Genomic DNA, 13754 nt, shown 5'->3' on the forward strand with positions numbered 1-13754 from the left:
GTGATACAGCACATTTCTACAGTAGTGTGGTGAAACAGAGGTGACACAGTCTGTTCTTTCGAGCTTTGATTCAGGGTCTTTACCTGACAAAGTAATGTTAAGATATTCAAGTTATTCTGTTAGAGGTTTTGTGCCGAATCCACTGCAGTGTTACAGGTGTCACGTTTATGGGCATGTTGCAGCAGTGTGTAGGAGGGAGATCCCAAGATGTGGGAAGTGTGCAGGAAGACATGGAACAGAGGAATGTGTTGTTTTAGTGGAAAACGTTGTCAACTGTATGGGTGCCCATGTTGCTGGGGATCAGAGTTGTCCGGTACGAGAGAGGCAGGTTGAGGTGGCCAGGGTCAGAGAGGCAGGTTGAGGTGGCCAGGGTCAAAGAGGCAGGTTGAGGTGGCCAGGGTCAGAGAGGCAGGTTGAGATGGCCAGGGTCAAAGAGGCAGGTTGAGGTGGCCAGGATCAGAGAGGCAGGTTGAGGTGGACAGGGACAGAGAGGCAGGTTGAGGTGGCCAGGGTCAAAGAGGCAGGTTGAGGTGGCCAGGATCAGAGAGGCAGGTTGAGGTGGACAGGGACAGAGAGGCAGGTTGAGGTGGCCAGGGTCAGAGAGGCAGGTTGAGGTGGCCAGGGTCAAAGAGGCAGGTTGAGGTGGCCAGGATCAGAGAGGCAGGTTGAGGTGGCCAGGGTCAGAGAGGCAGGTTGAGGTGGCCAGGGTCAGAGAGGCAGGTTGAGGTGGCCAGGGTCAGAGAGGCAGGTTGAGGTGGCCAGGATCAGAGAGGCAGGTTGAGGTGGCCAGAGACAGAGAGGCAGGTTGAGGTGGCCAGGGTCAAAGAGGCAGGTTGAGGTGGCCAGAGACAGAGAGGCAGGTTGAGGTGGCCAGGGTCAGAGAGGCAGGTTGAGGTGGCCAGGGTCAGAGAGGCAGGTTGAGGTGGCCGGGGTCAAAGTACTGCAGAAGATGTCGTATTCTGATGCAGTGAAGAAAGTAGGAGGGTGGATCAAGGGTGAGGGATTCTGAGAGTATCTCTGTGAATAGTAGATCTGTGCCAGAACAGAGGGATAGGCCAATGAGTGATATACAGTATTTTTCAGTAAGGTTGGCTTCTTAGCGTTGGTTATCAACTGTACTGCAGAGATGGCACGCAAGTCACAGAAAATAGATGTGGAGACAGCTGCAGAGAAACCTTGGGGGTACGAGATTTGACTTCAGAAGAGTTACAGGGTGTTGAGTGGTAGTGTCTCTTCAGTGCTGCTTTTGATGTAATTGATCATGAACTGTTACTAGGTAAACTCAAATGTTATGGTTTTAAGTCTGCAGCTCTATCCTGGATGGAAATCTGTCTATCCAAGAGAAGGCAAAAAGTGTTTTTTAATGGCAGCTTTTCAAACAGTAAGGAACACTTTGGTGTTCCTCAAGGAAGCTGCCTAGGCCCACTTCTCTACTCCATTTTTACTAATGATTTACCTTCAGTAATGAACAAAGCAAGAGTGGTCATGATGCTGATGACTCTACAATGTATAGCGCAGCATCAAAATGTGATGAGCTGAGAGATGTACTGAGTAGTGAACTAAGAATGGTGTCTGAGTGGGTTGATATGAACAAATTGGTGTTGAACATTTCTAAAACTAAATGTATTGTATTTGGTTCAAGATATGTATATATATTTTACCTTTATTTAACTAGGCAAGTCAGTTAAGAACAAATTCTTATTTTCAATGACGGCCTAGGAACAGTGAGTTAACTGCCTTGTTCAGGGGCAGAACAACAGATGTTTTATCTTGTCAGCTTGGGGATTCGATCTTGCAACCTTTCGGTTACTAGTGTTGATAAAACGTTTACTGTTGACAGGAGAACAAGGGGAGACAATAGGACGAGGTGGATAATTTTATAAAAAGGCCGTTTAATCACATGTAAAGATATCTTAGTAAAATCTTGCAGCAAGGCTCTTTCTTTCTGATTCTTATGGAACCGTCCGGAAAAGAGGGTAGTTTCAACAGTTGTACAGTTTTATATAGACAACAAGCAAAGTAGGTTGATCTGCGAGTCTGGCCTTCCGATTGGTCGATCTGGGTCTTGGGTAGTCCTGAACAGGCCTGGTGTCCACGTTCCATTGGTTCCTGAGATAGTTATTTGTCTTGAGCTCCAACCTTGTGTTGTGTGTCTATGGTTATCATGGGGGAGGGGAATTATGTGTGTCTGTAGTTGGTGTCTTAATAAGTCCAGCATATGTCCAAGAGAAATGAGGAGTATGTGTATTTTGTATAAAATATGGCTTATGTTGAAATGTAGTTATTACTAGTTTCCAGTCTCTATTACAATTTCTTACACTAGTCCAACGTTCTAACCACTAGGCTACCTGCCGCCCCAGGTTGCTTGCTGATGATTTCCAATTGAATTTGTTGATGAATAGAACGCATGTAGAGCAAGTGAAAAAAAACTACTAGATGTCATATTGGACGCAGCTGTATCCTGGTCAGAACACATAGTTAATATTGTTATTTGTTATTCTTATCTTTCACTTTTTTTGTGGTATTTTCTTAAAACTGCATTGTTGGTTAAGGGCTTGTAAGTAAGCATTTCACTGTAAGGTCTTCACCTCTTGTATTCGGCGCATTACATTTAATTTGTTTAATTAAGTTGTTAAGTGAATTGCTATTGCAAGAAAATGTTCAGAGTAAGTATCATCTAGCACTCTGAATCAGGTGATTCAATCCTTGGTCCTATCACACTTAGAGTACTGTCCAGTTATATAGTCATCTGCAGCAAAGAAAGATATAAAAAAAAAAAGCTCAAATGGCTCAAAACAGGGCTGCCAGATGAGCTCTTTGTTGCTCTAGCAGTATGAATATTATTAAAATGCATCAGAATCTCTCATGGCTTCACATTGAAAACAAATTACTATCCAGTCTTCTGATTCTCTTTAGGAATGTTATATCTTTAAAAAAACACAGTATTTTTCAGGCCAGTTAGTACATACTAGCAACATGCATAACAACCAAACCAGACAGGTAAATTCCGGGCATCTAAGACAACCTAAGCCAAGGACAAATCGCCTTAAATCTACAGTTTTATATTGAGTCATAGCTGAATGGAACTCTTTACCAATCCATATTTCTCAGGAAAAAAGTAAATCCACCTTCAAGAAGAAAAAAAAACATTTAATGCGATAGACCATATGACTGGACAGGAAGTAGAAAGAACATCTAATGTGATAGACCATATGACTGGGCAGGAAATAGAAAGCATCAACTGAATGTTAAATGTGTTTCCTGTCAGGTATTTTAATTGTCTGTATTGTCTACTTGTTAAATGTTTGTAAAGTCTTAATTTGTAATTGTTTGTAATGTCTTATTAATTAGTGTTGGACTCCAGGAAGATTAGATAACGTTACGGCGTTAGTTAATAGGGATCCTAATAAAAATGCACAAATTCCTCTCAGGCTTTTGACCTGGGGTAGAATCAGATTGGGTTAGTAATGGAATACGGTGGTGGGTTTAAATGAGTATAGGGTTAGTTGGTAGGGTAATAAAAAATATATGTTTATTTATTTTTCTAACGGGGATGCTAATAAATACCAAATACCATGCAGAGACAGTCATGCTGTTATCTCAAACTTTATCACTGTGTTGTATTATGATACATTGTAATAGTTCATATTCTACCATAAAAAGTATTCCTAACTCGTTGACTAAATGAAGATAGATACATACTCATGGCTGGATATCAAACTTGCTGATGTTATCTAGCTATCTCTACCTGAATTTAGGCATTATATATTAGTGATCTCTACACTGCAACCGATCTCTACACTGAAGCTTTGCGGATATTTTTCCTAGTGGTATGAGATGTCCCTCCTCCTCGCCGTAGTGACGGTTCAGAAACTCTGTGGTGACGCGTTGTTTTATTTTTCACATGGAAAATGGCGGCTTGCAGCCCAAATCGCGCTCCGGATAGGGTAGAGGTAGGACAACTTACCGAAGCCGAACGGGAGAATGATCCCTGGGCAGCACTCGGGCCAGTCGTGAAGAGGGATCCGGTGATAAAGCTACTGAGTCCGGTCAGCGGCCTGGAGCCGCTCACGTGGTCTGAGGACCACCGAATCTCGGCCTCAAGCACAAGTGGAATTTCTTTGATGGAGGTAGTGTGCGATGTTCACGGCAATAAGCAAGACTTGGTGCTGCACCGGACCTCCATTCCCGTGCCGGACCAAGTCTGTGAACTCAAGGTGAATCTTTCACACATGTAGCTAGTTAGCAAGCTTGCCTTTGCGTTCATTCCATACCTCAAAACCGTGCAATACAAAATACAAGTTGTGAAGTTGTTTTACCTTTCTCATGGGAGGGGCTCCAGCTGAGTTCATTCACAGGGGTAGAGGACTAAACTACACTCCTTGGTGAATGACGTTTCTGATGACTTCACCAACGGAGTGGAGCAGAGACCAGGCTTTGTGAAATCTATCTCCCAAAAGGGGTGCAACTTTCACTGGGGACAGGGGACATGGGACATGTCCCCTCCACATTCTGAAATTGCATTTTTGTCCTCCCCAGTTTTATCATTGGAATGTGATTCAAAATGTGGCAACGTCTGAGTGGTCGGGTAGGGCTATTTTGGAGTGTTTATCCAACTGTATAATTAAAAAATATATTATGCCCCCCCACTTCTAAAACCATTTGCCCAAGGTCAATACTTTTAAAAAATGTAAATGATGAAATGCCTACCGTGTGCCCATGTTTGTCCTCTGTAGTTGAGTGATTTTCTTTGTTTGCTGAAATCCATACTTTTTCAATAGATGTTAGTCAAATACAACCTCTGAGAGGACTACGGTTTCAGTTCAGGAAAAGATGGGAGAAGTGGATGCTGAGTTGGAATCGAGCAGTGCGTCGAGCAAAGTTGGTGAAGACGAATGTTCTGAAGGGACAACAGTAGTATCGAAAACTGGAACAAAAAGGACATTGTCTAAAATTGGAGTGGAGGATAAGTGTATGAATGATAATGAATCGCTTCTTGTTGAGATGCGTTTGTTGAGTAAGGCTACATATGTGGGGAAACCCAGTCTGAGGTGTCAAATGGTGAAGTATGCGCTGGGGAAAGTGGAGTCTGTCAAAGTGACCAGGAGTGGTCTTATTTTTGATGAATTGTATTTCTGAAGAACAGAGGAAGATTGCAGTGAGCCTCAATATAATACGAGCAACAGAAGTTTTGTGTTTTGAATTTCAGAGTAGAGCGCCCATCAATGGAGTAATCTCAGGGGTGATGACGGATGTTCAGGTTGAATCCCTGAAGAGAATTCCTGGTGTGGTTGGTGCCCGCCGTCTGACCCCGATGGGTGAATGGAGAAAAATATGAAAGTCTGTCGGTACTGTTGTTTTTTGATAAAGAGCAAATGCCTACACATGTGAAGCTTGGTTATGCTCCCGATTGGCGCAGCAATCTAAGGCACTGCATCTCAGTGCTAGAGGCGTTACTACAGACCCTGGTTTGACTCCAGGCTGTATCACAACCGGTCGTGATTCGGAGTCCCATAGGGTGGCGCACAATTGGCCCAGCGTCGTTAAGGTTTGGCCGGGGTAGGCCGTCATTGTAAATAAGAATTTGTTCTTAACTGACTTGCCTAGTTAAATACATTTAAATGTTTTATTTTATTTAATCTTTAAGAGCTTTCGTCCCCAAACCATTGTTGTGTAAGAATTGTAAAGGATTTGGCCATGTTTCAAGTGTGTGCAGATGGACAGAGTATACTGAAGAACGGTGTGTAGAAGGATGACAGTGTTGGAATTGTGGTGGGGATCATGATCCTGAGTTCCTGGAGTGTCCTGTGAGGGTGAAGGAGATTGAGTTGGCAAAAGTTAGAGCGGTCAATCGAATCTCCTATGCAGAGTCAATTTAAAAGCATTCAGAAAACAAGTGATGCAAGTGAAGAGATGGTAGACGCACCACCACACCCTGTAGTAAATGTTTGCTGCCAGTCAAAAGATACCCTGTTTGTTAAAAAGGTGGATTTTGTGGCGTTCATGGACACACTTGTAAACTGTAAGGCACAAGTCTAAAAGAAGTCTAAGAAACTAGACATTATTGTGGCTGCGGCATAAAAGCTTTTGGAACTTGAGGATTTTACATCTGAAGACTTGCAAGGGGTACTGGCGCCGGAAGACCCTCCCTCCCAGGTTCCCCTTGAGCCTGTGTAGGGATCAGATGTTTTTTTAACAGGAACGTTGTTTGATTTAGTTTCTTAAAATATATATATATATTATAAATAATTTGGGAAATCCTGTAGGTGGTGGGATGTACATTAAATAGTGTGATAGTCAAAATACCAAACAAATAAAGGCACAAACACAGATGACAAACATATGCGAATCGATGTAGTCGGAGCTAGATTCCACAAAGCCTAGTCTCTTCTCCACACTGTTCGTGGAGTCAATAGAAACTTCCTTCACTTTAGTGGAGTTTAGTCCTCTATCACAGGGGCAGAGTCAGAATATACACACTACATATACAAAAGTATGTGGATACCCCTTCAAATTAGTGGATTTGGCTATTTCAGTCACACCCGTTGCTGACAGGTGTATAAAATTAAACACACAGCCATGCAATCTCCATAGACATACATTGTCAGTAGAATGGCCTTACTGAAGAGCTCAGTGACTTTCAACGTGGCACCGTCACAGGATGTCACCTTTCCGTTGTTTTTACAAATAATTTCGTCAAATTTCTGCCCTGCTAGAACTGTCAACTGTCAGTGCTGTTATTGTGAACTGGAAACATCTTGGAGCAACAACGTCTCATCTGCGAAGTGGTAGGTCACAAGCTCACAGAACGAGACTGCCGAGTACTGAAGCATGTAGTACGTAAAAATAGTTTGTCATCTGTCACACAATTACTACCGAGTTCCAAACTGCTTCAGGAAGCAACGTCGGCACAAGAACTGTCAGGAGCTTCATGAAATGGGTTTCCATGGCCGAGCAGTTGCACACAAGCCTAAGATCACCAAGCGCAATGCCAAGTATCGGCTGGAGTGGTATAAACTCACCGCCATTGGACTCTGAAGCAGTAGAAACGCGTTCTCTGTAGTGATGAATCGCGCTTCACCATCTGGCAGTCCGACGACGAATCTGGGTTTGGCGGATGCCAGGAGAACGCTACCTGCCCAACTGCATAGTGCCAACTGTAAAGTTTGGTGGAGGAGGAATAATGGTCTGGGGCTGTTTTTCATGGTTCGGGCTAGACCCCTTAGTTCCAGTGAAGGGAAATCTTAACGCTACAGCATGGAATGACATTGTATACACTTCTGTGCTTCCAACTTTGTGGCAACAGTTGGGGAAGGCCCTTTCCTGTTTCAGCATGACAATGCCCCCATGCACAAAGTGAGGTCCATACAGAAGCTGTTATAGCAGCAAAGGGGGACCAACTCCATATTAATGCCAATGATTTTGGAGTGAGATATTTGACAAGCAGGTGTCCACATACACCACATGACCAAAAGTATCTAGCATCTGCCTGATGTGTTTACTTTTTGACTGATGGCTGCAATTAACAATTTATCCCATTGCCAAACATACTATATATTGGACAGGCTAACTAACGTGAGCTAGCAATCTAGGTTGATGTTGATGCAAAAAGTTTTGGATTTTAGATATTATCTAGAAGTTGCTTTTATTTTCTCCCCATCAAATGAGATTACTTATGACTAACATTTGTTTGTCCACCAGGTAGGTCCAGCAGAAGAGCTGTTGAGGGCCAAAGACAAGTTCTCCAGCTCCAGTGACCCAGCGATGAGCCAGTCCTTCATGCTGGACAGAGTGCTCAATCCCACCGTGGGCATCCACAAGGGCATCCTGTACACCAGCTGGTCCCCCCTGGGCTGTGACGTCAATGGCCGGTGCCTCCTAGCCTCCCTCACCCTGGACCACCGGCTGACCGTCCACAGCAGCACCAAGCGTCTACAGTGGACTGTGGTGGCTGACCTGACCCAGCTGTATGGAGAGAGCCTGGAGAGCAGAGGCTACTCCGTGCAGGGTGGGCAGCCCCCCAAGGCTAACCTCCTGGACCTGGCTGAGCTTCAGAGGCGCTACCGCATGCAGACCCCTGTACGGATGGAGTGGTCCAGTGTGTGCACCACGCAGCACGTCCAGACCAACAACGAGTGTAAAGACGTGGGAACGGTGCTGCTGGCCGTGCTGATGGAGAACGGAGACCTGGTGGTGTGGCAGTTCTGCCTGCCCATGCTGGGGAAGGACTCTGTGTTGTCCTGTAACACCATCCAGTCTGGGGTGTTGTCCCCCAGTGTGCTGGCTTGGTGGGAGTACGAGCACAGCGGGCGCAAGATGAGCGGCCTGATCGTGGGCAGCAAGTTAGGGCCCGTCAAGATCCTGCCTGTCAACCTGAAGGCGGTGAAGGGCTACTTCACCCTGCGCCAGCCAGTGGTCCTCTGGCAGGAGTCAGACCAGATCCCTGTACACAACATCAAGTGTATCTCCCTGTTCCACCCCAAACAGAACTGTAACTGTAGCCTGGTGGTGGCGGCCAGGGGCTCCTACCTCTTCTGGTGCCTGCTGCTCATCTCCAAGGCGGGCCTCAACGTGCACAACTCACACGTCACTGGCCTGCACTCCACCCCCATCGTCTCCATGACAGCCAGCCGCCAGGGCAGCTCCATCTACACCTGTTCCATGGACGGGACGGTCAAGAAGCTTACGCCCATCTTTACCGATATGGCCGTGGCCTTTAAGCAGGAGGAGATCGTGCTGCCAGAGGGTATGGCAGGTCGGAGGATGCACGGCATCGCGGTCAGCCCCCACGGGGCGTACCTGGCCCTGGTCAGTACTGAGGGGATGACCAACGGTCAGCACCCGGTCTCTAGGCCCTACCAGGTCCAGTTTGTGACCCTGAAGACGCCCAATGACGCGGCGGCAGAATTGCTGGAGTCCCCGGTCCAGAGCCTGTTCAAACAGACTGACCTGCTGGACCTGGTACGCTGGAGGGTGCTGAGGGACAAACGCATCCCGGCCCTGCTGCAGGAGGAGTTGGACGACAAGGTACACAACACAGGCTCCCCCTACTTGTGGAGGTTAAAACTCTTCCTTGTGCGGGTGCTCTACCAGTCCCTGCAGAAGGCCCCTGTGGAGGCACGCTGGCGCCCCACACACGAGGATTCCAAGGTGTTTGTGAAGGACGAGGAGGGGGGCGTGGCGGGAGAGGGTGGAGGAGGGGAAGAGGTGGTGTCGAAGCTGCAGGACCCAGAGGCCCGGGCGTTGGAGGAGCAGACGGGGGAGGTGATAGCTTGGATCGAGGCGGTGGAGGCCCACCTGACCAGGGAGCACATGAAGAGGGTTTTGGGGGAGGTGTACCTTCACACCTGGATCACTGAGAACACCAGCATCCCCACGCGGGGTGTCTGTGACTTCCTCACTAGCGACCCCACGTATGAGGACAGGGCTGCCCAGGTTAGTCCTTCTGTGGTCCTATTCCAGAGCTATAAGCCTGAGCAATAGAGACGACTGTTTGAACATTCGGCTTACCCTGTTGTTGTGCATGATTCAACACGTCTTGCTCTCTGCACCCCCAGGTCCTGATAGGTCACATCCAGAAGAAGATGAACAAGCAGACATTCCCTGAGTACTGTAGTCTGTGTAAGGAGGTGCTGCCCTTCACAGACCGCAAGCAGGCTGTCTGCTCCAACGGACATATGTGGCTCAGGTAATTGCCATCAACCCTTTCTTCAATATTTCAACCACCAATCACCTGATTCCTATCATCTAAATCCAGGGTTTCTAATTCTTAGGCATTCCATATTATTTTCATAATTTGATAATTAGTCATTAGTCAATTGCATTTACTGATGAATGCCACCGTATCACATTTTATGAGATTTCCACTGTAAACTAGGGCGCATAAGCCTCTGAATTCTGAACAATACTAAGCAGAAGGAGAATTCTCCAAAGGTCCACAGACACTGGGCTGACACTGACGAGTGACTCCACACACAGCACCTAAATGCTTTTTTTTGATTCTTTGTTTATTATCACAGAACCACCTTTTGATATTTACCGGTGTACTGCTCATGTCTTCCTCTATCCCACCATACCGCTCAGTAGTTGGATGAGATATGCTGCCCCTGGTGGACAGTTTGGGACAGTCTGCGGCCTCCATGTCCCACAGCACATTTCAATAGTCTAAAGTGGTTTCCTCTCCCCATCTCCTAGGTATGTGTTGAGTAAGGATGTCAACCAGGAATTTGCGTTCACCTATTCTGTTTTTTTCCCTCCCAGTCATTGCAAATGAAGGAGACAAGGAGAGGAAACCACTATTGAGATATCCCTCCTACAGTGTTAGTGCTCATCTGAAGTATGCCCGTTTCTTTTAGGTGTGTGTTGTCCTACCAGGCGTGCCAGACACTCGCGTACAGACGCTGCCTGCTGCAGGATAGCATCGCCAGACTGCCAGTGCCTGAGGGTAAGCAGCTAGTCACTTTCCATCTCTCTACCTCTCTCTGACACTCACTCTGTCCTCTTTGTCTCTCCAGGGCAGGTATTAACTGGCAGTTCACTCTCATCCTGCTCTCTGATCAGCATATCTTCTTATACAGCATTGACACAATATAAGAAAGTACTTGAGAATGTACTTACATTTTTCTCAGGCTTAGTTTTTACTAGTTGTCAGACTGTCAGCATATATGATTTTAAATAAGCCTAACATTGCTGAGTGATCAATCTGTTGTCTGTTTACTGCTCAAATAGTGGAGCAGGTGATTTGTGATTGAACGGATGAATCTGATAAAATACTCAATGTTAGCTTAATTATTTAGTGTGCCCCCTCCCCTGTGTCCCTCCACCCTCCTCACTGCAGACCCAGACTGGATCAAGAGGATACTGCAGGGTCCGTGTACATTCTGTGACTCTCCTCTCCTCTAGGACTATAGGACAGGCTTGTGGAGAGCCAGGGTTACATTGCCTGCAACACTTGTGCGCCTGCTTGGACTAGATGGACAATTTTCCTTATTTTTACTTGTTACTTATTGCCAAGCATTATTTATTTGTTTAAATGAATTATACCACAACCTTTTAATTTAAAAAAATAAAGGTTTTGAATATACATTTGAAACCCCACTGATAAGAATATGGTTTATTAAGAGAGAAAGTTGAGTGTGTGGAGATGGATCTAACCTTTTCTCTGAGTTCAGACCCATAAGTTAACCTCCTTTGTTACTGCATTTCCAAACACGTGTGTGTTATTCTGTTAGGCAAAAACAAGGGGGGGGCGGCCTTGGCGTGTCAGCCTTATTTTAGGTTTATTTCTGCCATTAGAGAGCAACACATACATATCCTCACTGACTGAGGGGAAACAATCTAAATGTATGTTATTTTAATTGGCAGTGTAAAGCAATTTCCATGCTGCATGTGGGAGAAAAAAATGACTCTTAGATGAGGACTTCCGATATTGTAGACGGAGAGAAAGAGAGGCGAGAGAGGAGTGTGAGGTAGGAAGAGAGGGATAGAAAGTGTTTAAAACTGATGCTGTGTCTCCCATGGGTGCTGATTGTAATGAGATTCCACAGTAATGAGGAACAGAGCCGGGCGGCAGGCAGATGTGATGCTCGTTCTAATCAAGGGGGGGGGGGGGGTTAGAGTGCATATTGTTAAATACAATTAACCCTTTTTTACTTTGGGAAGGATGTGTACTTGATGTGCTCTCCCCGCCGGTCCCCCCTCCCACTCCTTCCCCATATCTCGGAGACATGGAGGTTAGTGGCCAGTGATCAAAGATGGAGTTGGACCTAGGAGACTGGGCTAGTAACAGCACTGCTCTCCATCTTGTCGTCTCATCCCTTACATCCCCATGCACAGTCCTGGCCAGGCAGAGGGGTGAGGTTCCACCCTCCCTCTGGTGTCACTGGAGATGATAGGCTGCCCTGGGGCTAGCCCTGCGAGAGGAAGCGGCCCGGCTCGCAGCTCTCAACACTTGATGAGAGAGCCAGAGTTTTACCCAGAATCCTCAGCCCATTGTCATCAGTAGACATGTTCAGAGATTAGTAGTTGAGTAAATTTGGATAATTTGCCTGTTTTCTGTGGTCGATATGGCGGTAGTATGTGTGCCACCACAGTATTTTGACGATCCACACTGAAAATACGTCTTCAGGTTTTGAATCATTCATTAGAAACTAGCACTTTGCGAATTATTAGCATTCAATATTCTCTCATTCAAAATGACCAGTGGGGATCTTTTTCTTAGACCAACTCTGTAGCGTTATACGGAGCATACATTTTTTCATGTGATTGGCTCCCAGTAAGTGTCTTGTTTGTCAAGGGGAAGTGTTTCTTCAGGTGAGAATGTTCTTGTCATTGATAGGTGGAGACCAGTGCTGTTAGAGGTTAGCTGTGTTTGTTTGAACAACCTCCTACTTTAATAGAATAATCTGTCAAAGATCATTTCCACCAGTAATTACCGTCTCCCCTCCCTTTCTTCCTCTGTCTTAGCTCTCACAAGACTTCAAAAGGAGGATTCTTTATGCATACAATATTTATAGCCTTCATGTCAATGGCTGGATCGCGTAAAGCCTTCTTAACACCTTTTCACGCTTTTATTTAATATGCTATTCCTTTTGTTTGTTTATCTAGTTAGAATTTGATATGTCCTATGCTGTTATGTATACAGAAGTCAGTGGAGGCTGGTGGGAGGAGCTATAGGAGGACAGGCTCATTGTAATGGAATAAATGGAACAGTATCAAACATAGAAACCACGCGTTTGACTCTGTTCCTTTCATTCCATTCCAGCCAATACAATGAGCCTGTCATCCTATAGCTCCTCCCACTAGCCTCTGATACAGCTGCATTTTGCAGAACCCAAATATCTCTTCATCCATTTACACTGCAGCTGCTTCATTACACTGGACAGTCTTATGGGATCAAATCCATCTGGTTTTTGTTAGTGTTTTTTTGTGTTCATGTTGATTTCTTACCTCTGTATTTTGTCATGTTTTGAGTAGTCGGCTCATTCACGTCATAGTTTAGAATGGAAGGCTGATGTTGGACAAAGGGTTTCCATTGCAATGTCTCACCTGGACTACCCAATCTTCTGTCCTTTAGTCCTATTTGGCAATCTCATGTCAACTAACGGAGTGCTGTAAAGCCAGAGACGCTGATCCCTATAGTACCCAAATATGACAGTACTCACTCCTCCCTTATCTAGTGCTGTAAATCCTTTTTTTCTTTGTCACTGTGCTGTTTCCCAACTTTCATGTCCCTATCGTATTTGATGGGGTCATCAGGACTTTTCCATGACCCTTATCTGTAACCAAGAGTTCATTGGATGATATTTTCCTGATGTGTAAATAAACCTTTTTTAAGTCTTTGTACATTTTTGAGTATTTTTCCATTGAATTAGTCTAATATGGAAAAAGTGAATCTTCCATAGTAATTTTATTACCCTAAACAAACAATGTTTGTTTACGTTGGTAACAGACAGTCCCCTAACTCTGAGATAAACACGACTGTCTGCAATGTTTGCACCCCAAAAATAAACACACAAGAAACATTAGGGAGAACAAATGTTTTTCTGAAGTCACTTCACTCTGCTCACAACCCCTGAGATAATACTTTTCTCTCCTCAGCTTTTAAACTGCTCCAAACTGAGGCACATCCTCTAACTAACTTGTCCCTGCTAATGAAGTGAGTCTGGGGGGTTTGTTTTAAAGCAGACTTAACATGGTCCTTTAATGGGTAGACTCCTCTCTGTCCCCAGAGGGGCCGGGGCAGTGACCCGAGA

General features: G+C 45.4%; 1 protein-coding gene and 1 long non-coding RNA gene across 3 annotated transcripts; one reads left to right on the forward strand and one right to left on the reverse strand.

Moving 5' to 3' along the window:
- Positions 1-1872: 1872 nt before the first annotated feature.
- LOC129864078 (uncharacterized) lies at positions 1873-4454 on the reverse strand. Its single transcript, XR_008761051.1, has 2 exons — positions 4320-4454; positions 1873-4223 (listed from the first exon to the last, which is right to left on the reverse strand). It is a non-coding gene; the product is annotated as an uncharacterized LOC129864078 (long non-coding RNA).
- On the forward strand, positions 3877-13344 carry LOC129864077 (general transcription factor 3C polypeptide 4-like). Of its 2 annotated transcripts, none has more exons than XM_055936662.1 (5): positions 3877-4217; positions 7702-9435; positions 9558-9688; positions 10356-10444; positions 10838-13344. In XM_055936662.1, exons 1-5 carry the CDS (start codon positions 3912-3914, stop codon positions 10900-10902), a joined length of 2325 nt encoding a protein of 774 aa, XP_055792637.1. In that variant the 5' UTR covers positions 3877-3911; the 3' UTR covers positions 10903-13344. The 2 variants fall into 2 exon arrangements, with proteins under 2 accessions (XP_055792637.1, XP_055792638.1); XM_055936663.1 differs by having other exon boundaries at positions 3877-4130.
- The last annotated feature ends 410 nt before the right edge of the window (positions 13345-13754 follow it).

Source organism: Salvelinus fontinalis, chromosome 10 (genome assembly GCF_029448725.1).
Source record: "Salvelinus fontinalis isolate EN_2023a chromosome 10, ASM2944872v1, whole genome shotgun sequence".
Classification (NCBI taxonomy): domain Eukaryota; kingdom Metazoa; phylum Chordata; class Actinopteri; order Salmoniformes; family Salmonidae; genus Salvelinus; species Salvelinus fontinalis.